Source organism: Danio aesculapii, chromosome 1 (assembly GCF_903798145.1).
Source record: "Danio aesculapii chromosome 1, fDanAes4.1, whole genome shotgun sequence".
Classification (NCBI taxonomy): domain Eukaryota; kingdom Metazoa; phylum Chordata; class Actinopteri; order Cypriniformes; family Danionidae; genus Danio; species Danio aesculapii.
Window position 1 is genome coordinate 3,300,636 of NC_079435.1, and position 25,087 is coordinate 3,325,722.

Consider the following 25,087-nt stretch of genomic DNA (forward strand, 5'->3'; position numbering starts at 1 on the left):
TGCATTATTTTACATGTCAGTTCTGCCCTTTGGCACCGGGAGTTTTGCACACACTCGTCCCAGCCCAGGAACTGCCTCTAGGAGTTCTGGTGACTGGGGCAGAAAGTTTGTAAGAATTGCCTAACCTCCTGGATCTTACGCTCAGTCTGTCCATTCATCTAGGGATGATAGCTTGAGGACAGACTGACGGTCACAGCTAGGAGTCTGAAAAATGCTCTTCAGACTCTGAAAATAAGCTAGGGACCTCGATCTGACCTATTCTGTAGGTCCATAATTACAGAAAACATGGTTAAACATGAGCCCCGTGGTTACCATAGCAGATGATAACCCAGGTAAAGGGAATCAATTTACAAAACTTGGAAAATCTATCTACTATGACCAAAATACAGGTATTACCTTGGAAAGCTGGGAGGTCAGTCATATAATCCACTCCTAGATGTGACCAGGGGTGACATGAGACTGATTCCTGTGACGCTCCAGAGACAGACGAGTCTTCGCTGAGGCCAGCTTCCAGCCTCCGCCGCTGGACTGCAGCTCTGCACAAGACGTTTGGCCAGCGGAGAAATTAAAATGATCGTGCCCAACTGAGCCTGGTTTCTCTCAAGGTTTTTTTTCTTCACTTCCGCCATTAGTGAAGTTTTTCCCTCTCCGCTGTCGCCACTGGCTTGCATGGTTCAGGATCTGTAGAGCTGCGCATCGTTGGATTTGCCCTTCAATATTTGGACTCTCAGTAGTGATTATTAAACCACACTGAACTGAGCTCAACTGAACTGAACTTAAACACTACAAACTGAACTACACTGTTCCTATTTACTGTGACCTTTTATGTGAAGCTGCTTTGACACAATCTACATTGTATAAGCGCTGTACAAATAAAGGTGAATTGCATTTAATTGAATTTGAGACTGACAGAGGTAACAGCTTCCCTTTTGGCAAACGACATGGGGTTTTGGCCATTGTGCATTCTTTGCACCACTGCACGAACATTCTCACATCCTGTGCCATTCCCAGCCACCAGAAATCGTGGGATGCATTAAGACTGAGGGATGAGCTGGAGACCTGGAGGACAGCCTGGCAGGATGGATTGTGGATCCTCTTCTGTGGCTGGAGGGGTCTCACACTCAATGGGACTTACAATTAGACGAGGTTCAGACAAGGTTTCTTCTAGGCTATGTAGTCAGGACGGGACATCTGCTTTATGATCTGAAAGATATGAGATGGAGAAACTTAATCTTGTAAAGAATGGAGCCCACCACCCTTGAAGTGAATTTAAACGCTGAGCCTCTCGTAGATACTGGAGATCATTTTTGCTCATGGTTTCCCACATCATAATTAGATGCCGCTGGGCTGAACTTTTGGCAAAAGAAGGCACATGGATGGACCTTACGTTTTTGAATGGATAGGGGGTAGACATGTCTGTGGGGCACTGGCTAACCCTCAATCAGGTCAATAGCACAGTCCCATGGCCTGTGAGGGGGAAGCTGGGTCAAAAAATAAATCATTATTACCAGTAAATTGTGTGGACACTCTTGTTGATCTTTGGTATTTTACGGCCAGTGTGGATCAAACTAGAGGATCACAAATAAAGAAGCAGATGGCACTTATTCGTAGGCCTTTCTGATCATTTTTGATTTGGAAAGTTGCATGGTAAAAGACTGGGTAGACTACCTTTTCTGTCACAGAGCAAGCAGTAGGCAACCGACTTAAAAGGTACTAGTCGCCAGCAAACCTCTAACTAATGCCTCATTCACACTAGCAGCAACTTTTTAGCTGCCTGTCACTCTGCGTGGTGATCTGCTGCAAACGCAGGTCTGTGTAGGTCTACGCAACACGGAGAATACAATTGGCCTCTGACCGAGCTGAAAGAGGATCACATGACGGTTTGGATTGTCGTGTGCCTCCTACTGGAAAATTTAAGTATTGCATTCAGTTTCTTTTTGCATTAACACTATTTACTGGCACATTAGATTGCCGTGTGCCCTCTACAGGCCATCCTTGGTATTTTTTTATATTTCAAGAGTTCACACTTAGCTGATGATTGATTATAAAGCTTGTTTGGCGTTCTGTTCCGGAAGAGAGCCCTGAGCTCATAAGATCCTCGAGCCCGGGGCTTTCTCCCATTGCAATGCGAGAGGGGAGTTTGAGCTCAGGTAGATCTCGAGAGCTCCCCTGTCATAATGGCTGAAGAGCAGATAGTAATTGCTCTTTTAAAGAGATAAGTACTTGGTAGGAGCAAGTCTATGGTGTTGATTTGGATTAGTCTATTAACTTAAGTTGCATGTTTTTGGATGATGGGAGGAAACCGGGGGACCTGGGGGAAACCCAGGTGAGCACAGGGAGAATGTGTGAACTCAGCACAGAAACGTTGGCTGTCTTGGTAAAGAGTAGAACCAGAAAAGTTCTTGCTGTAAGGCTGAGCTACCATGCCACCCATGTAGGAAGGAAGAGGAGTAGGGGTGGAAAAGGGGATTCTTCAAAACAAAGATAGCTGTGAAACGTAACCTAGGGTATTTATAGTAGCTAAGGAATCGTCTGATTGGTGCATTGTAAATTGGATAATGCGGGTTGAGCCGCAAGCAATCATAAGCTCGTGATCCTCTCGAAATTAGTTTATAAATAAACTTCACTTCTTTATTTCGCTGTTTTTTTTTTCATGCTTCTGTGGGCTCCCCAGCTCCCTCTGCTGGAGGTTTTTGTTATTGCCCAGTCTGCAAGATTATAAAAATCTTTTGACCTGCACCTGAATCCTCTCGCTTTCTTCCCTGATAATCTGAAAGTATAGTGAATCTGAAAAAATCCCTTTGTATAAATTTGATTATTTGTGATCCATTACTAATTAGAAACAAAGTCTAAGTGTAATGATCACTTGACAATTGGAGTCAGATTAAATTCGGAGCTGGAAGAAGTGAATAAATTGTAATAAACAAGAGAAATTTGTTCACAAGTGCTAGAAAAGGCTTACATGCATTTAATATTTGATTGGATTCCATAGTTGGCCAATAGAACAGAACTTTACATTTGTTTAGTCGCGTGATTAAAAAAAAGTCTTCTTTCCGGTAAACATAAATTGGAGGAAAAATTACGTAAATATGAAGTACAGTGGAACTGGCGCTTGCAGAGTCACGTATGAAAGAGAAGAGCCAGGGAAGTGGGGAACCGGGGTGACCGTGGATGTACTGTACATGTGTTTGTTTGTGTGCGTGCATGTACTGTTTGTGTGGTCCATGTCTGTGTGTGCACGTCTGGTGAGGGGTGGGGGTGTCACAACATTATTTGAATTTCAGTCATACCTGTTTTTCAGAAAAGTGAATTCTCAGTTAAAAAGAAAAGAAAAAGTCTTTAAGCAAGAATGCATGGAGGAAATGAACTTGGATAATCTGCCCTATAGCTGTCACTGTATGATACAGCAAAAAATGTACAGCTACTGTATACCTTTGCACTGCTGCTGGCTGATTTTCTTCAGTAAAGCGAGGAATACAAACAAGTTGTGTAAAAGACTTCACTTCAGAAATGTGGACGCTCAACATGTTTTGTGTTTGTGCTTAATAATGAAAGCAGAATAACGTGAGCTGCTGTTGTTTTCATTTGTAAGATATGCATGTGAAAATGTTAAAACAAGTAACAAGTTTACTTGTAAATAAAGTAAGTTTATTTGGCAGATTGAACTCACTTTTCACTTATTGTTTCTCACAAAAAGACATTAGTTTTTGCCTCTTGTTTTTTGCTTTTGTTTTTTGATTTAAGAATGTTTCGATATTTGGACTAAAACACAAGACAAAAACTCTCAGTAAGAAAAGCATTGTTATAGTGCTGCTGCAGAAATCAAATACAGAACCAGAGAGATTCTGCACAATCTGTCAGAAGTGTCTCAAGGCAGCTCATCTGACGCTTGTCCTCCTCAATTAACCAACTGAAACCAATTTGAGTGGGCAAATGCTCACATTTGATGATGTCTGGCACTTTGGAGAGGTATGTCAGCATTGTGAATTGCATAGTCACGTTAGGGAGTGGGATTATGGTATAGGTAGGTATATGATATGGACAATGAACACATCAGCATGTTATTGATGGTATTTTGAATGTATAGAGATCGCGTGAGGTTCATTGTTGAGCCATTCATCCACAAACATGTTGCAGCATGATCATGCACGGTCACATCTAAAAGTTGAAAACATCCCAGTCCTTTCTTAGCCAGCTTATTCACTAGATAATGGCAACCACTGAGCATGTTTGGGATGCTCTTGATACGATAGTGTGTTCTAGTTTCAGCCAATATCCAGCAACATCACAATGCCATTGAAAAGGTGTTGACCACAATTCAAAACCTGAAACACTAAGTAATGTGTTGCACTGCATGACTGATAAACAACCCCCCCCCCCCACACACACACACACACCCAATTCCATCATATTAACGGTGTGATGCACTTGCCAATGCTTTCAATTTCTCTTATTCACTTCACTCTCACAAACGCTGAGAGCCTCTGAGTGACTGCAGGAGACACAATGGCATCAGGTCAGTATCAATTAAGTTAGTATGACACTTACAAACTACAGATTAATACCTTTTTTTCAAATAAATTCTAAACAGAGGCTAGATGTTTTATTTCCAAAAACTGCTTTTGTTTTGGTCACCATTATTTATAGTGATCTGTGTTTGTTATATTTGAGCTCTTGACACTTGACTTCACAACATTAGTTTTCCTCTTGTTGTGTGATTATAAAGCTTGTTTGTTATTTGCCATAGAAATGAGATTGAATTATGTTCTGGCTGAGATCTTGTGTGATTTCAGGTGATATTGCAGGAGATCTAGATGACCTTTATATTTCCAGCTGTGGTTCAGGTGAGAGACATCCTCAAACAAATGTGTTTTTGCTAGACTTTTGATTTGACTAGAGAGAACTGAGACAAATATGAGAGAACACACACTCATGATTGAATTAAAATCCATGTTAAAATGAATATCCACAATAAAGTTGTAAGAACTAATGAATTTTAAAAACTGTAATTATCTTCTGCTTTAATAACTCTTGTTTGTCCACATGGGTGCCTCCGTGGGTCACTTCAAATCGACCATTTTGTGCAAGTTACATGGCAACTACATGCCAACGTATTATCATTTAAGTATTAGCAGGTTGTCTGCTTAATATCTGCTGACACTGCCCAAACAACATTCTCCTGACTAAGAAATTGAGCAAGTTCATGTCTACTTACTCAAATACTACCATACTTACAGTTGACTAGAACTCTAATGAGGGTTAGTTGACATGTACATGAAGTTGCCATGTAACATACAGCTGAAGTCAGAATTATTAGTCCTTCTGTTACATTTTAATTCTTTTATATCTTTTCTCCACAGATTTTTCAGCACATAGTTTTACTATCTGATTTCTTTTGTCTTTGCCATAATGACAGCACATAATAGTTTACTAGATATTTTTTTCATGATACTAGTATTCAGTTAAAAGTGACATTTAAAGCAACAGGTCTGTAACAGATTTTCAGTCAGTATGTCAGCATGTTGTAGGCCAGATTAACGTGAACATTTTTGTGTTTGAAAATAAACCGCCTATCAAACCTTTTAATCATTTGCCAATACAACAATCTGAATATTAATAAAAAAACGTATAGTAATAAATAATTATTCACTGTATTTTGAAGTGCCCAGAATAACAATAAAGATTTATTTCTCTGTATGAATAATTCTGTAAATTATAGATTATGATGATGAAGATGATGATGATGATGATGATGACGAAGAAGATGAAGACAATTGCGAGGTCTCTGGTACGTGTATATGCATGCATACATTATCAAAACTTTTTCATTTGTGCACCTGTTTGTGCCTTCATGTTCAGTTCTCAGCAAATAGGTGCTCAATAAATAATAAAAATAAATTAACTATCCAAATTAGGTATTTCAGCTTTACTTAAAACATTCTTAATTATGATTTTACAAATTCTCAACAGAGGCTCATTTGTTAATATGTGAGAACTGTGAAATATGTCTGGGACACATATGGTTGCATTTTGTGTGTAAAATGAACCCCTGCTCCTTTTCAATCTTACCTCCATATTGAAAGACTTTTTTCTTGGCTAAATCAGTTCGCTAGGTAGCTCGCCTTGTACGGCGTCAGACTTGGGACATTGAGCCAATAGAGTCTGATTGCAGATTTGCACTGGCACCTTCAGGCTTGCACTCTCGGACTTGCACGCTCAGGCAACCGTGCTTCCTCTGCAAGTGACGTGATTTACAATCGCCAGCTGTAGCCGCTTGCATTAAAGTCCTTCAGTAATTTAACTTAAGGGTCTCCCTGAGACGAGTGGCAAATCCGGATTTCACCATTTCCAGATGCGAAAAGCTCTTGGGTTAAAAATGTTCCTTACAAACGTATTTCTGTCGCATGCACTGAAGTCCACACGTGAGTCCAGCTGCACTCACAGAGCGGGAAATAAAAACAAAACCTTCGTTGCAGCGCATTTATAAACACAACACTGACGACCCATGTCTCCAAACAATTCTTCTTCTTCCACTTGTTTGAATTACGGTTGGCAACACAACATGGCGTCTCTCTGCCATATGAACACTGTAACAGGTAAAAACAGTCTTTGAAGCTATCACGCATATTAATGAAGTTGCACCTCATATATAATAGAGTGCGCTGATTGGCGGCCTGGAAAGACTTGGAAGTCTTTCTCATGATAAATGCTGAAAGATGTCAAAGTTGTACCTGCCAGTACAGACAGCCAGTCTACATGCTGGAATTCACACAAGGATCTAATCACTGTGATGTTGCTTAAAAATTTATTTTCAAACCAGAAGAGGTTTGAGTTTGCTCGAAATGACGCAAAAACAACCAATTTTCTCTTTATAGTGAAATATTTGTGTCCTAATAGTGTTTTTAGCAGCGTGGGACACATATATATAACATCTCAAAAAATGTGTTTTGGAGTTTCGTGACCCTTTAAATAATACATAAGTACACTGAAAGCAATATCATGCATGTTCTGTCTAATACAGTGTTTCTCAACCACTTTTCTGGAGGACCACCAGCTCTGCACATTTTCCATGTCTCCTCAACCAAACACACCTGATTCAGATCATCAGCTCATTAACAGAGACTGAAATACCTGTAATGGGTTCCTGTACATTTGGAGGCCCTAAGCAGAATGACTTTGGGGCCTAAAGCTACGGTCACACTGGGCTTTGTGTGTGCGAAATTCTGTCGTGCGGCGCTGCGAAAAGGGGCGGGATAAAACAAGATGATTAGACATTAAAAAAGCTAGCGATTGCTCCATGTTTTACATTTTTGCCCAGAGAGGTCGTGTTTTGATCCTCGATTGGTTTCACGCAGTCAAGTGATGCGATTTAGCAGGTTAGAGTTTACCAAGCTTGAACTTTGCACCGCAGCAACCTGCGAAACAACGCATGACCCCGCGTTTCCGGTCTGACGCATTTGCGTGCATATGAATGGAAGTCTATGGGAGGAAAAGTCAAGTGTGACCGCAGCTTTACCTTGCTTTAAATAGTGGCGTATTGCCATTGCAAACTGGCCCACAACGATTTTATTGCTTATTAAATGCAATCAATGAAACAGAAAAGTAAAGCCTGATTTCTTCTACCTAAAAACTGTCTGAATGATTTGGACATTTTAAAACAGCACTGTTTCTGTCAACTAGCAGCTTCAAAAGTGAAGAATTAAACAATCCTTAATAAAGGGAGCATCAATCCTACTTTGCGTCCTTTTGATGTGTTTAAAACATATTCTATTAGTTTCAAGAGTTCACATTTAGCTGAGGATTGATTATAAAGTCAGTTGGCGTTTCTGTGTGGAGTTTGCATTTTCTCCCTGTGTTCGCGTGGGTTTCCTCCGGGTGCTCCGGTTTCCCCCACAGTCCAAAGACATGTGGTACAGGTGAATTTGGTAGACTAAATTGTCCGTGAGTGTGAATGAGTGTGTGTGGATGTTTCCCAGAGATGGGTTGTGGCTGGAAGGGCATCCGCTGTGTAAAAACCTGCTGGATAAGTTGGCGGTTCATTCCGTTGTGGCGACCCCAGATTAATAAAGGGACTAAGCCGAAAAGAAAATGAATGAATGAATGAATGCTTATTAATCTGTAATTGCCTATTTTCTATACATGTGCTATTAGATTATGATTTCATTATATCATATAGATTTATTATATCATTTTTCCCCTCAGTATTTCTACGCCTGAAGAATAACGCTAGTTTCGTTTAATTTTCGCTGTCTAATTTCCAAAATAAATCAGGGGTATAACAGGGCAGGCAATGAAGCAAAGGCCATGGCTGTGTACATGCATGCATTTGCGTTCTTGTGGTGACCTGTCGGTCTTGCAGGTTTCCTTGGAAGAACGAACTCGAACAGCGAGAACACAGAACGCATATGAGAAGTGAGATGCTGCGAGCTTCCTGTTGATCACATGACCTTCACACGAAAACAATTTCAACTTTAATACAAAAATTTTATTTAGAAAATTTATAAATATTTATATCCTAAAGGACTGTCAATGAAGGTAATTCGTAAAATGCAAATACAAACGATTTCAGCAAGGAAACAACTTGCTCCACCAGCGGCTTGTGGGGGCCCCTAGAGGCAGCGGGGCCCTAAGCAGCTGCTTAGTTTGCTGATAGGGAGAGCCAGCTATGGGTGTAACAGACCAAGGAGACATCTAAAACATGCAGTGCTGGTGGTCCTCCAGGAACGTGGTTGAGAAACACTGCTGCAATAGGCACTTCATATAAACATTTGAATGTTGGATTTAATTAAACTGGATTTTTCCTGTTTGAACTGCACTGTAACATTATAGAAGAGGATGATGATGAAGATGAGGATGATGAAGAAGATGAGGATGATGAAGATTATGATGATGATGAAGATGAGGATGATGAATATGAGGATGATGAATGTGATAGTGATCATGATGTGTGGGAAGTTGAAAGTCATCATGAAGTGATCTTTGGTAAGTATATGAATGAAACCAATTGATCAATCAATCTTTCATATATGTGAATCTGAATGTACCTTCATGTCCAGTGTGTTCAGTTATAAGCAAATAGCTGCTCACCTTCACTGTAAAATGTGTACATTTGTTAAAGGGGAAATAAAGCACTCAGACAAGTTTAGATTATTTTGTACATTGGATTCCACTATAATGAAAATATATTAAACAAACTCGATTGATGTAACCATTTACAGAAAGCGACATGTTTTACTATAGCTTTTAGACCTATGGTGCCGCCATCTTTGAATCAATCAATCAATCAATCAATCAATCAAGCCTTTATTTTTCACATACACTTTATTTTTTCCTTTATTTTTCACACACATACACACCCCCGACTATAAACAAACATCACATTTCAGGGGAAGACAGGTCGAAGAGAGGTAGCGTTTAGAAAGGAATTCAGAGCATCTCCTTATCTTCCTATCTGGGAGAGGTTGTTTGTCTCCAGCTGAAGCCGTCTGGCAGGACAAACACAGGGAAGCCGAAAGAGAAGAAAAGTTTTGGTCAAATTTGGGTCAATATCTGCTAGTTTCACAGATATTTAATGTCCGTGACTGCTCTCCAGGTCTGGCCCAATCTTGTTGCAAAGCCGTTAGTTTCACCCTGATGTTTTCCAATTTGCGGTCTAAGACTGCAGTCTGGTTAGTAGCGACCCTGCTCAACACCGTTTCAATTAAGCCGGCCAGCTTGGTGGGGTTTTGATCCGCACTGACTGCTTTCATCAATCGTCGATACCCCAGGGTCCTGCATAAGCCCATCAGCAGAAACCCTGTCATCAAAGTTTGCTGTGTCTGACGTAATGGGGTTGGTTTTGTTCTCTCAGCTGAACAGATATAGGTTTTAAACTTAGTAGTAACAGACTGAACACAGGGAGACTGGACAGCCTAATTTAACTCAATGCTGGAAGTTGTGGACGTGCATCACAGAGCTGGTGCAAATGCACCAAATACAAGTATTTAAGGGTCTTAAGTTGTGTATTTTTCTTTTGTTAATACCTTTTGTTTGATGCGCTGTGGTTCACTCTCTCACACTGACCCTGCGCTGCCTGACGAGGTGATTTACATTCAAACTAATGCAATGATTAAAGTCATACATGACTTCACACTTTACTAAGTCACGTCTTTGTGGATTGTTTTAAGACATATTCCCTTTTCAAGTCGATCAACTCGATGTCTCAACATGTGTGAAGGACGTAAAAACCATGTCAATTTAAGTTTGGTTTGAACAAGAGCAGAGGTGACCAGCTGTAGTAGTGAAAAGTGAAAGTACCCGCCCCCATTACGTCAGTAGCGGACCTTGTTTAAACTATGGTTGAAACCCAGACAGGCAGTGTGATATAGAGAGTGAACCAAAACGCATCAAATGATCAGTATTTAAAAGTGGAAAAAATAAAAAGAAAATAAATACATACATTTTTAAATTAGACACACATCTAATGCTCATATTTGCACCAGCCCCACTTCCACAACTTCACGCATTGGGTTAAATTAGGCTGTCTAGTCTCCATGTTCAGTATTTTACTTCCACTGTATCTGTTCAACTGAGGGAACGGAACCAACCCTGTGACGTCAGACACAGCAATATTCCAAGATGGCGGCGCCCTAGGTCTAAAGGCTACAGTAAAACATGAAAATATATTAAACAAACTCGATTAATGTAACCATTTACAGAAAGCGACATGTTTTACTATAGCTTTTAGACCTATGGTGCCGCCATCTTTGAATCAATCAATCAATCAATCAATCAATCAATCAATCAATCAAGCCTTTATTTTTCACATACACTTTATTTTTTCCTTTATTTTTCACACACATACACACCCCCGACTATAAACAAACATCACATTTCAGGGGAAGACAGGTCGAAGAGAGGTAGCGTTTAGAAAGGAATTCAGAGCATCTCCTTATCTTTCTATCTGGGAGAAGTTGTTTGTCTCCAGCTGAAGCCGTTTGGCAGGACAAACACACGGAAGCCGAAAGAGAAGAAAAGTTTTGGTCAAATTTGGGTCAATATCTGCTAGTTTCACAGATATTTAATGTCCGTGACTGCTCTCCAGGTCTGGCCCAATCTTGTTGCAAAGCCGTTAGTTTCACCCTGATGTTTTCCAATTTGCGGTCTAAGACTGCAGTCTGGTTAGTAGCGACCCTGCTCAACACCGTTTCAATCAAGCCGGCCAGCTTGGTGGGGTTTTGAGCCGCACTGACTGCTTTCATCAATCGTTGATACCCCAGGGTCCCGCATAAGCCCATCAGCAGAAACCCTGTTATCAAAGTTTGCTGTGTCTGACTTAATGGGGTTGGTTTTGTTCTCTCAGCTGAACAGATATAGGTTTTAAACTTAGTAGTAATGGACTGAACACAGGGAGACTGGACAGCCTAATTTAACCCAATGCTGGAAGTTGTGGACGTGCATCACAGAGCTGGTGCAAATACACCAAATACAAGAATTTAACTTTTTTACATACACAATACACAATACACAATTTAAGTTGTGTATTTTTCTTTTGTTAATACCTTTTGTTTAATGCGCTGTGGTTCACTCTCTCACACTGCCCCAGCGCTGCCTGACGAGGTGATTTACATTCAAACTAATGCAATGATTAAAGTCATACATGACTTCACACTTTACTAAGTCACGTCTTTGTGGATTGTTTTAAGACATATTCCCTTTTCAAGTCGATCAACTCGATGTCTCAACATGTGTGAAGGACGTAAAAACCATGTCAATTTAAGTTTGGTTTGAACAAGAGCAGAGGTGACCAGCTGTAGTAGTGAAAAGTGAAAGTACCCGCCCCCATTACGTCAGTAGCGGACCTTGTTTAAACTATGGTTGAAACCCAGACAGGCAGTGTAATATAGAGAGTGAACCAAAACGCATCAAATGATCAGTATTTAAAAGTGAAAAAAAGAAAAAGAAAATAAATACATACATTTTTAAATTAGACACACATCTAATGCTCGTATTTGCACCAGCCCCACGTTCACAACTTCACGCATTGGGTTAAATTAGGCTGTCTAGTCTCCATGTTCAGTATTTTACTTCCACTGTATCTGTTCAGCTGAGGGAACGGAACCAACCCTGTGACGTCAGACACAGCAATATTCCAAGATGGCGGCGCCCTAGGTCTAAAGGCTACAGTAAAACATGCCGTTTTCTTCTAAATGGTTACATTAATCGAGTTTGTTTAATATATTTTCATTAAAGTGGAAATTAATTAAGAAAATAACGTAAACTTGACTGAGCGCTTCATTTCCCCTTTAAATGAATAGTCCACATTTTTGAGGAAAAAACAAACGATTTCAGCTCCACTTAATAGTTTTGTATTTTCTTTTTTTGTGAAATTTACTAGCAATTTGAGGGAGAAAAAGTTTGAAACTTGTCTGATTGTGAGGGTTTCTTGGGAATTGTCATGAAATAATGGCCCATTTCCACTGAGTGGTACAGTACAGTACGACACGGTAAGGGTCGGTACGGATCACCTTTATCAGGCTTGCGTTTCCCCTGCCAAAAGGCTACCGATGTAACATCTACAATTATATAAAATAAATGTTTTTTTCATTTGCTGCTGTTTTTTCTGGCTTCTCTGTTTTTTCCAGCTTCACTCCTGCATTTGTTCCTTACTGCAAGTATCAGGTGTCAGAAGCCCTTCAATAATCACACGCACGTTATTATCATCAGCTCAAGAAATTCATTATTTTAAATATAGATGCACGATAGCGAGCTCTATGGGGAAAGTGAAACTGCCCGCACAGTGGAAACGGCCATCAAAGCGTACCCAACCGAGCCATACCGTGCCGTACCACTAGGAAACGGGTCATGATTAATTTGTTTTGTTTTTTTTGGACATTTAATTTCAGTGTTTCTCCTTATTTAGGGAAACTGGCATTGATAAAAAAGTGAATGTTGGATTTATTTAATCAGTTTCATTCAACAATTACTTAGTAAACTGTTTTGCAAACATTTTATGTAAATATTCTGTCTAAATTTTTCCATTAACCTTAATTTAAATCAGAACAGGAAACAACGGTGGGCGTTGAGAAATCAGAAGCGGCGTCTGGTGAGTCTCAGATCACAAAAGGAGCCAAACAGGTACCAAGATGTCATCAATCAAGTGATCCTGCAGTGGTCCCTGCTAAAGAGAAAGCATGTCGTCGAAAGGGTCCAGTAAAGAAAACCTCAGGTATATATTGCCAATAATAAAGCCACTTTCCTCTACATAACTCTATATTGTATATTGTGTCTAATACAGTGTAAATGAGTACACCACCTTTTGAAAATGAATATTTTTATCAATTTCTGAGCGAATATAGCTGAGAATTGAACAGTTTTATTAACCAGTTATGTCTATTTAAAGAAGAGTTTGGTCACCAAACATCATTAGGAAAAGAAAGTTAATGTGTTTAAATTCAAATGAGTTATTGCAAACAAAAAAATACAAATAAAAAAATTCAACAGAAATTTTGTATTTTATTAATTTAAAAAAAGATATATTTTTCTCCAACATATTCATTTTGGCGACACGGTGGCGCAGGTGGCTAGTGCTGTCACCTCAAAGCAAGAAGGTCACTGATTCGAGCCTCGGCTGGGTCAGTTGGCATTTCTGTGTGGAGTTTGCATGTGCTCCCCGTGTTGATGTGGTTTTCCTCCAGGTGCTCCGGATTCCCGCACAGTCCAAACACATGTAACGTCTGCACTTATATAAAATAAATAAATAACTGAATACATATGAACACATACAGACCCTTACAATCTCCAATATGTTACCAATTACAGAAAAACTACACACAGGATACATTTAGTCCTTATTTGGGTTCAAAAACAACACAAAATATAGACCACAGTCAGTGCAAACCTCTCATCTGTATCATTAATCTTTACCAGCACATGTAACCTCTGTTAGAGAGTAATTCCATCATTCCCGAGTTCCTAATAGTCCAGAAGGTGACGATAATAATAATAAACATGGCAGTTTGTTCATCTTTTAGGTTGCAGAAAGGATCATTTGCTGCTGTTTTTCTGGCTTCTCTGTTTTTTCCAGCTTCACTCTCGCGTTTGTCGCTTTCTGAAAGTATCGGATGTCAGAAGCACTTCAATAATCACGTGCACGTTGTTATCATCAGCTCAAGAAATTCATTATTTCAAATATAGAGGCGCAGTCGCGAGCTCTGTTGAGAAAGTGTAACTGCTCGCACTTTAAGACGGACTCGTAAAACTACAACAGGACACGGCAGATTTTGTTCTTCTTGGTTTTGTGGCTGTACATCAAGACAACGACTAGGTTTGTCTGAGCTCGAATCAACCATAGGTTGTTATTATATGTATATGTTATAATGGAGTAATGTCTTGGCTGTGTTTTTAAAAATGGTGCTTCCTTTGTTTTCATTCTCCTGCTTCTGTTATTGACGTATCTCTGTAAACCAATATCGTTCAGCTACACGTCTAGCTCCGCCTTATAATACCCTTTTTTTGTGCTAGGTACCCTTGACAATGTGTGACCAAAAAGTGGTACTGTACAGTTCGCTTTTAGGAACCTTTTGACAGTGAAAACAGCCATAAAAGCGTACCGAACCGAACCATAACGTACCGTACCAAAGGGAAACGGGTCATAAATAATTTGTTTTCTTTTGTTGACATTTCATTTCAGTGTTTCTCCTTATTTAGGGAAACTGGCATTGATAAAAATGTGAATGTTGGATTTATTTAACCAGTTTCATTCAACTATCACTTAGTAAACAGTTTTGCAAACATTTTATGTAAATATTCTGTCTAAATTTTTCCATTAACCTTAATTTAAATCAGAACAGGAAACAACGGTGGGCGTTAAGAAATCAGAAGCGGCGTCTGGTGAGTCTCAAATCACAAAAGGAGCCAAACAGGTACCAAGATGTCATCAATCAAGTGATCCTGCAGTGGTCCCTGCTAAAGAGAAAGCATGCCGTCGAAAGGGTCCAAAAAAGAAAACCTCAGGTATATATTGCCAATAATACAGCCACTTTCCTCTACATAACTCTATATTGTATATTGTGTCTAATACAGTGTAAATGAGTACACCACCTTATGAAAATGAATATTTTTTATCAATTTCTGAGCGAATACAGCTGAGAATTGAACAGTTTTATTAATCAGTTATGTCTATTTAAAGAAGAGTTTGGTCACCAAACATCTTTAGGAAAAGAAAGTTAATGTGTTTAAATTCAAATGAGTTATTGCAAACAAAAAATACAAACTAAAAAATTCAACAGAAATTTTGTATTTTATTAATTAAAAAAAATATATATTTTTCCCCAATATATTCATTTTGGCGACGCGGTCAAGCAAGAAGGTTGTTGATTCGAGCCTCGGCTGGGTCAGTTGGCATTTCTGTGTGGAGTTTGCATGTTCTCCCTGTGTTGGTGTGGTTTTCCTCCAGGTTCTCCGGTTTACCCCACAGTCCAAACACATGTGCTAAGGGGAATTATCAACCTACGGCACACATAACGTCACACGGGACCATCGCACATACCGGCTGCAAAAAAATACCCACATTAAACACACATCTAATGCTCGTATTTGCACCAGCCCCATGTCCACAACTTCACGCATTGGGTTAAATTAGGCTGTCCAGTCTCCATGTTCAGTATTTTACTTCCGCTGTATCTGTTCAATTGAGGGAACGGAGCCAACCCTGTGACGTCAGACACAGCAATATTCCAAGATGGCGGTGCCCTAGGTCTAAAGGCTATAGTAAAACATGCCGCTTTCTTCTAAATGGTTACATTAATCGAGTTTGTTCAATATATTTTCATTAAAGTGGAAATCAATTTAGAAAATAATGTAAACTTGACTGAGTGCTTCATTTCCCCTTTAAATGAATAGTCCACATTTTTGAGGAAAAAACAAACGATTTCAGCTCCACTTAATAGTTTTGTATTTTCTTTTTTTGTGAAATTTACTAGCAATTTGAGGGAGAAAAAGTTTAAAACTAGACTGATTGTGAAGGTTTCTTAGGAATTGACATGAAATAATGGACCATTTCCACTGAGTGGTACAGTACAGTACAACACGGTAAGGGTCGGTACGGATCACCTTTATCAGGCTTGCGTTTCCCCTGCCAAAAGGGTACCGATGTAACATCTACAATTATATAAAATAAATGTTTTTTTCATTTGCTGCTGTTTTTTCTGGCTTCTCTGTTTTTTCCAGCTTCAGTGTCGCGTTTGTTCCTTACTGCAAGTATCAGGTGTCAGAAGCCCTTCAATAATCACACGCACGTTATTATCATCAGCTCAAGAAATTCATTATTTTAAATATAGATGCGCGATAGCGAGCTCTATGGGGAAAGTGAAACTGCCCGCACTTTTAGACGGGCTCATAAAACTACAACAGGACACGACAGATTTTGTTCATCAAGACAACGACTAGGTTTGTCTGAGCTCGAGTCAACCATAGGTTGTTATTATATGTATATGTTATAATGGAGTAATGTCTTGGCTGTTTTTTTTAAAATGGTGCTTCCTTTGTTTTCATTCTCCTGCTTCTGCGAGTGACGTCTCTCTGTAAACCAATATCGTTCAGCTGCGCGTCTAGCTCCGCCTTATAATACCCTTTTGTTGTGCTAGGTAACCTTGACAATGTGTGACCAAAAAAGTGGTACAATTCGCTTTAAAGTACCTTTTGACAGTGGAAACGGCCATCAAAGCCAACCGAACCGAGCCATACTGTACAGTACCAAAGGGAAACGGGTCATAAATAATTTGTTTTGTTTTTGCTGACATTTAATTTCAGATTTTCTCCTTATTTAGGGAAACTGGCATTGACACTTAGTAAACAGTTTTGCAAACATTTTATGTAAATATTCTGTCTAAATTTTTCCATTAACCTTAATTTAAATCAGAACAGGAAACAACGGTGGGCGTTGAGAAATCAGAAGCGGCGTCTGGTGAGTCTCAGATCACAAAAGGAGCCAGACCAAGATTTCATCAATCAAGTGATCCTGCAGTGGTCCCTGCTAAAGAGAAAGCATGCCGTCGAAAGGGTCCAAAAAAGAAAACCTCAGGTATATATTGGCAATAAAAAAGCCCCATTCCTCTACATAACTCTATATTTTATATTGTGTCTAATACAGTGTAAATGACTACACCACCTTTTGAAAATGAATATTTTTATCAATTTCTGAGCGAATATAGCTGAGAATTGAACAGTTTTATTAATCAGTTATGTCTATTTAAAGAAGAGTTTGGTCACCAAACATCTTTAGGAAAAGAAAGTTAATGTGTTTAAATTCAAATGAGTTATTGCAAACAAAAAAAATTGTATTTTATTAATTAATTATTAATAATATTTTATTAAAAATAAATTAATTAATTAACATAAATGAACACGAACAGACCCTTACATTCTCCGATATGTTACCAATTACAGAAAAACTACACACAGCAGACATTTAGTACTTATTTGGGTTCAAAAACAACACGAAATATAGCCCACAGTCAGTGCAAACCTCTCATCTGTATCTGTAATCTTTACCAGCACATGTAACCTCTGTTAGAGAGTAATTCTGTCATTCCCGAGTTCCTAATAGTCCAGAAGGTGACGATAATAATAATAAACATGGCAGTTTGTTCATCTTTTAGGTTGCAGAAAGGATCATTTGCTGCTGTTTTTCTGGCTTCTCTGTTTTTTCCAGCTTCACTCTCGCGTTTGTCCCTTTCTGAAAGTATCGGATGTCAGAAGCACTTCAATAATCACGTGCACTTTATTATCATCAGCTCAAGAAATTCATTATTTCAAATATAGATGCGCGATCGCGAGCTCTGTTGAGAAATTGAAACAGCTCGCACTTTTAGACGGGCTCGTAAAACTACAACAGGACACGACAGATTTTGTTCTTGGTTTTGTGGCTGTACATCAAGAGTCATAAATAAAAATGTGAATGTTGGATTTATTTAACCAGTTTCATTCAACAATTACTTAGTAAACAGTTTTGCAAACATTTTATGTAAATATTCTGTCTAAATTTTTCCATTAACCTTAATTTAAATCAGAACAGGAAACAACGGTGGGCATTGAGAAATCAGAAGCGGTGTCTGGTGAGTCTCAGATCACAAAAGGAGCCAGACCAAGATGTCATCAATCAAGTGATCCTGCAGTGGTCCCTGCTAAAGAGAAAGCATGCCGTCGAAAGGGTCCAGTAAAGAAAACCTCAGGTATATATTGGCAATAAAAAAGCCCCATTCCTCTACATAACTCTATATTGTATATTGTGTCTAATACAGTGTAAATGAGTACACCACCTTTTGAAAATGAATATTTTTATCAATTTCTTAGCGAATATAGCTGAGAATTGAACAGTTTTATTAATCAGTTATGTCTATTTAAAGAAGAGTTTGGTCACCAAACATCTTTAGGAAAAGAAAGATAATGTGTTTAAATTCAAATGAGTTATTGCAAACAAAAAATACAAACTAAAAAAAAAAAAAAAAAAATCTACAGAAATTTTGTATTTTAATAATTTAAAAAAAAAGTTCCCCAACATATTCATTTTGGTGACACGGTGGTGCAGGTGGCTAGCGATTTCACCTCAAAGCAAGAAGGTTGTTAATTCGAGCCTCGGCTGGGTCAGTTGGCATTTCTGTGTGGAGTTTGCATGTTCTCCCCCGTGTTGGTGTGGGTTTCCTCCAGGTGCTCCGGTTTACCCCACGGTCCAAACACATGTGCTAAGGGGAATTATCAACCTACGTCACACAGAATCAACCGCACATACAGGCTGCAAAAAAAGACCAACACATGTCGTGTTGTGTAGTAGAATGCCAAATTTGAAAATAGTCCAAAAATAGAAAACTTCAATTTTAGCGTACACCACACTGCTTTTAATGCCAACTGCAGATGTCTTTCAGCAAAAACAGTTACATATGGTTTATTAAACTGCGGACACTGAATTCTTAGAATGAAATGTAAACATACCCTGCCGTACAGGTGCAGTTCACTGTCAGAATGCAGTTGTTCTGCTTGTTGATGATTACACAGGCCTTGTATAGCTCTGTCTTCTTTCTTTGTCTTTGGCTTGGCAGAACCTCGGTTTTTAGCACTACAAAGTTTTGACTCTAGTCATCATGTCGCATTATTTCTTGCACATGACCACACGGAACAATATTGTTGGCATCCAAAGACTTGTAGGCCTTTAAGTTCTCTCTCGTTAAAACACTTGGGGTTTCAATGAGATTGTAAATTTCGGACTGGATGCTTGGCCATTTCGTCTTACCTAATATCCATTGGGAGCGTGCTATCGCAAATGGACCTGTCCAACAAACGCCGCTCACTTTAATGTTAATTTTGCAGAATAACTGTGCTTATCACTGGGTGACGAGCTGTTATAATACGCTGAAAGCATTATGTAGATAATATATATAATATGTAATCAATATAACTTATCTCTAAGACAACAACAAACTCTGCACTGCATCGGATGTCATTCCCTCGCTGTAAATGCTAGCGCTCCCATTTTTTGTTTTTTTTGCAATCTCGCTGCGGTCGCATCCTAAATGTTTATACTCGTCTATAGGTGAATTGGGTAAGTTAAATTGGCCATAGTATATGTGTGTGAATGAAACTGTAATGCTGTGTTCATACCAGACGCGGAATGATTTACATGTTAAGTAAAACTCGAGTGATTTACATGTTAAGTCAATGCAAAGGTGCGAATAGACATCCTGCGGCGCGATACGTGCGAATGGCACGGCGCGATGCGAATGATGCGATATGCGTGAATGGCGCAGCATGAATTGAGCGTTTTGTGCTTAACGTGCGTTTCGCACGAATCTCTTGGATCGAATCAGTGACTCTGAGGGCCTCGGGAAGAGTATCCCCAGGTGGAAATGGAGAATAAAGAGAATAATTAGGGTAGCTGCTGTTCATAGTGTATATAAACAAGGTGCAGAAACCTGTGTGGAAGCCCACTAAGTGGTGCACTAAGTGTATGCTTTACTGAACAGATAGGTCTTTAATCTAGTTTTGAATTGGGAGAGTGTCTCTGAGCCTCAGATGTTATCAGGAAGGCTATTCCAGAGTTTAGGAGCCATAAATGAGAAGGCTCGACCTCCTTTACTCAACTTAGCTATTCTAGGTACTACCAGAAGCCCTGAGTTTTGAGATATTAAAGAGCGAGTTGGATTGAAGCGAGACAGAAGGTTGGTTAGATAAACAGGAGCTAGATTATTTAAAGCTTTATAGGTAAGAAGCAATATTTTAAATTCAATACAAAACTTAACAGACAGCCAGTGTAAGGAGGATAAAATTGGGATGATGTGATCATATTTTCTAGACCTGGTAAGAACTCTGGCTGCTGCATTTTGTACTAGCTGGAGTTAATAGAGGATGCTGGGCAGCCAGCAAACAGTATTACAGTAGTCCAGCCTAGAAGTCATAAAAGCATGGACTAGCTTTTCTGCATCTGAGATGGATAGCATACTTCGTAACTTAGCAATATTTCTCAGATGAAAGAAAGCAGTTTTTTTGACATGGGATATATGATTTTTAAAAGTTAAATTGCTGTCTAATATGACACCTAGATCTTTTATAGTAGAACTAACGCTAACTTTGTATCCCTCTAATTGTAGATTGAGTTGCGAGATCTGCTGTGTAAAGCATTTGGGCCCAATAAGTAATAATTCTGTTTTGTCTGAGTTTAAGAGAAGATAAATGTTGGTCATCCAGTCTTTAACATCTTTAATACACTCAGTTAGCTTAGACAGTTTAGACGTCTCGTCAGGTTTAGTTGAAATATATAATTGAGTATCATCTGCATAGCAGTGAAAGCTGATCCCATGTCTTCTAATAATGTCTCCCAGGGGTAGCATGTAAATTGTAAACAGCAAAGGGCCTAAAACTGATCCTTGAGACACTCCATACTTTACTGGGCTGACTTGTGAAGGTTGTCCATTAATATTCACAAACTGGTAACGGTCAGATAAGTATGACTTAAACCATTGTAGGGCCTGTCCCTGGACACCTGTAGACTTTAAGCGATTAATAAGGATACCGTGGTCAATGGTGTCAAATGCCGCAAGATCGAGTAAAACTAATAGCGAGATGCACCCTTGGTCCGCAGCTAGGAGTAGATCATTGGTTATTTTCACTAATGCAGTTGCTGTACTGTGATGAGCCCTGAAAGCCTGACTGAAACACTTCAGTAGGAGCATAACTGGGTAGAAACAAATTTTTCTAGTATTTTAGACATAAATGAAAGATTTGAAATAGGCCTATAATTAGCTCAGTTGCTGGGGTCCAGTTGTGGTTTCTTAATAATAGGTTTAATAACAGCTAGCTTGTAAGGATTTGGAACATGACCTAAAGATAAAGAAGAGTTGATAATGTTAAGAAGAGGTTCTCCTATAACAGGTAGCAATTCTTTCAGTAATTTTGTTGGAATTGGGTCCAATATACACGTAGCTGGTTTAGAGCGGTTTATAATTGTGTCTAGCTCTTCCTGTTCTATGATTTTAAAGCACTGTAGGTTATTTAGATTCAGAGGCGTGTTTACTGGATCTGAAGTATAAGGCGGTGCAGAAAGTTTAATATCTCCTATTTTCTGTCTAAAGCCTTCTATTTTATCACTGAAAAAATTCATGAAGTCATCACTACTAATTTGCGGTGGAACATTTTGTTCCAAAGATGACCGATTATTTGTTAATTTAGCAATGGTGTTAAATAAGAATCTAGGATTGTTATGATTATTTTCTATCAGTTTGCTGATGGTGCTCAGTCCTGGCAGATTTTAGATCCCTCCTATAGCTGGACATACTGTCTTTGTACAGGGTTGCAGCTGGAAGGGCATCAGCTGCGTGAAACAAATGCTGGATAAGTTGACGGTTCATTCCGCTGTGGCAACACAAGATTAATAAAGTTTTGTCTTTTGTACAGACTGATCTAATGTAACAAATCTAACAAATATATATATATACTGTAAAGCAGTGTTTCTCAACCACGTTCCTGAAGGACCACCAGCTCTGAACATTTTCCGTGTCTCCTAAACTAAACACCCCTGATTCAGATCATCATCTCATTAGCAGAGACAGAAAGGCCTGTACATGCAGTGTCGGTGGTCCTCCAAGAACATGGTTGGGAAACACATGCTGTGAAGCATCCTATTGAAAATTTTAATATAAATGAGAGATCTGTGTACTCATTTATGCTGAGCGCTATATATAAACTCACTGCTGTTGTGCAATTTACATCATGCTTTTAGCAGCCATATGTATAGAAGAGGAGATTATCACTGAGCAGGAGCTGAAACAAAGAGAGAAGGCAAGACGTAAACGGATTACGAAGAAGGTGGCAGTGGGAGCTGGTGTGACGGCAGCGACTGTGGCTATTGTGGGTTTAGCGGTGGTTACAGGAGGAGTGTCCGTACTCGCCAAGGTTGCAGTTGTTGCAGGCATACGTGCAGTACGCAAACATAGGAAGAAGAAGAAAAAAAAAATGATGGAAAAATTGCTATATCAGAAACAATGTCGTACTGTAAACATGTACTACAGTGAATTTCAAACAACTTAAAATAGGGCATAATAGTTTTATGGTTAAATGGTTATGACATAGTTTTACCACATACAGCTGAAACCAGAAGTTTACATACACTCTAAAAAAAGGAGCATAATCATTTTTAAAAAAAAATGTCTGATGGTAAATCATACTGAACGTTTACTAATTTAGGTCTGATAGGATTACCTACATGATTTACATTTGCTAAATGCCAGAATAATGAGAGTTTTATGAGAAATTTTATTAATTTCTAGACAGTCTAAAGTTTACACACATTTCCTTGGTATTTTTCTAAACTGTATAACTTTTTACAGTTATGTTTTGGGTATCCTTCCACAAGCTTCTCACAATAGTTTGAGGAAATTTTGTCCCATTCCTCCTGACAGAACTGGTGAAACTGAGTCACCTTTGTTGGCTGTCTTGCTCGCACAAGCTTGTTCAACTCTGTCCACACATTTATATAGGGCTGAGATCAGGGCTTTGTGATGGCCGCTCCAAAACATTCACTCCGTTGTCCTTACATAGTTTTTTTTCCCAGTGTAAAGGTGCGGTCACACTGGGCTTTTCCTCCCATAGACTTCCATTCATACGCACGCGAATGCGTCAGACCGGAAACGCGGGGTCATGCGTTAAGTTTCGCAGGTTGCTGCGGTGCAAAGTTCAAGCTTGGTGAACTCTGACCTGTGAAATCGCATCATTTGACTGCGTGAGACCAATCGAGGATCAAAACATGACCTCTCTGGGCAAAAATGTAAAACATGGAGCAATCGCTCGCTTTTTTAAATGTCTAATAAGCTTGTTTAATCCTGCCCCTTTTCGCAGCGCCGTACGACAGAATTTCGCACACACAAAGCCCGGTGTGACCGTAGCTTAATTTAGTTAATTGTAATCTGGGTTTATTGTTGATTCTGGCTTGTTGATTTTCCCAAGTTGTCACACAATGAAGCAGTGTGTTTGAGGTTTTCCTTAAATACTATTCTACAGTGATGCCTCCAATTAACTCAAATGTTGTCAATTAGCCAATCAGAAACTTACAAAACATTGACCATCATCATCTGAGCTTTTTCAGAGGCAGAATAATCTTGACTTTCAAGAAGTTATAACAATTTCTCAAACAAATATCTCTCTCATTATTCTGCTATTCAGCATAACAGAAACAAATTTGACAATCCTAACTTACCTAAAAGAGAAAAGGTTTAGTCACATTAACATTTTTTGATCTGCTTTTTTTAATGGTTATGTGTCTTTTATACAGTGTATGTAAACTTCTGGTTTCAACTGTACATCATGTTAAATTACACATATATGCATGTTCCTTGTGCACAAAGACAAAAAGCTTTTAGTTCTGATAATATTTTGGTGAATATGGCGAATATTGTTTCCTGAATAGACACTAGTTTGTGTCTGCTTTTAAGACAGTATATATGTGTATTGTATGTGTTTTTTATTCAGCAGTCTCATAACAGATCAAACCATATGGCTGATTTTAATTTTCAGATTCAGCACTGGTTAGGTTGTGTGTTTAAGTCTGCTTTATGTACAGTAACATGAGGTGGTAGTTCTGATTCTTCTCTGTCTCCACAACAATGTTGATCTATATTATTTGTTTCAATTAAAGCCAAAATATTAAACAGCAACAAGTGTGTTGTCATTTTACTGAAATTATCTACACTGAAAAAAAAAAAGAGTTCTGCAAAACTGTTGTAAGCAATTGATATGGACTGAATTGAAACAAGCAAACTACATTTATTAATGCTCAACTTAATTCGTTTGTTTAAATTCAGCCCATATAAAATGTTTGCAACCATGTACCTTAAGAAATTTTAGTAAATCCATATAATCTTTTTATCCAGAGTATATATTAAGAACCATGACAATATACACTCACTGGCCACTTTATTAGGTATGCATTACTTGTACCGGGGTTTGACTTCAGAACTGCCTTAATCCTTCAACAAATATTCAACAAGGTACTGGAAATATTCCTCAGAGATTTTAGTCCATATTCACATGATAGCTTCACGCAGTTGCTGCAGATTGCTCCCGTTCCACAACATCCCAAAGGTGCTCTATTAGATTGAACCTGGTGACTATGGAGGCCATTTGAGAACAGTGAACTCATTGTCATGTTCAAGAAACCAGTGTGAGATGATTCACTCTTTATGACATGGTGCGTTATCCTGCTGGAAGTAGCCATCAGAAGATGGAGACACTGTGGTCATAAAGGGATGGACATAATCAGCAACAATACTCAGGTAGGCTTTGGCGTTTACACGATGCTCAATTGGTACTAATGGGTCCAAAGTGTGCCAAGAAAATATCCCCCACACCATTACACCACCACCACCACCAGTCTGAACCGTTGATACAAGGCAGGATGGATCCATGCTTTCATGTTGTTGATGCCAAATTCTGACCCGACCATCTGAATGTGGCAGCAGAAATAGAGACTCATCAGACCAGGCAACGTTTCTCCAATTGGTGAGCCTGTGTGAATTGTAGCCTCAGTTTCCTGTTCTTAGCTGACAGAAGTGGCACCCGGTGT

The 25,087-nt window shown here is 39.0% G+C and overlaps 1 protein-coding gene across 2 annotated transcripts; it reads left to right on the forward strand.

The window, feature by feature from the left end:
- The first annotated feature begins 4,456 nt into the window (after positions 1 to 4,456).
- Positions 4,457 to 24,171, forward strand: LOC130222950 (uncharacterized). Of its 2 annotated transcripts, none has more exons than XM_056455589.1 (9): positions 4,457 to 4,516; positions 4,794 to 4,844; positions 5,720 to 5,788; positions 8,830 to 8,982; positions 13,040 to 13,207; positions 14,827 to 14,994; positions 16,901 to 17,062; positions 18,051 to 18,212; positions 22,250 to 24,171. In XM_056455589.1, the coding sequence occupies exons 1-9, from the start codon at positions 4,507 to 4,509 to the stop codon at positions 22,555 to 22,557; spliced, it is 1,251 nt and encodes a 416-aa protein (XP_056311564.1). In that variant the 5' UTR covers positions 4,457 to 4,506; the 3' UTR covers positions 22,558 to 24,171. The 2 variants fall into 2 exon arrangements, with proteins under 2 accessions (XP_056311564.1, XP_056311569.1); XM_056455594.1 differs by having other exon boundaries at positions 22,253 to 24,171.
- The last annotated feature ends 916 nt before the right edge of the window (positions 24,172 to 25,087 follow it).

Bases quoted from the DNA above. Each gene is read 5' to 3' on its own strand.
- LOC130222950 (XM_056455589.1), top strand. The intron at 8,983-13,039 runs GTAAGTATATGA...AATTTAAATCAG, and splicing joins TCATCATGAAGTGATCTTTG to AACAGGAAACAACGGTGGGC. The intron at 18,213-22,249 runs GTATATATTGGC...TCATGCTTTTAG, and splicing joins TCCAGTAAAGAAAACCTCAG to CAGCCATATGTATAGAAGAG.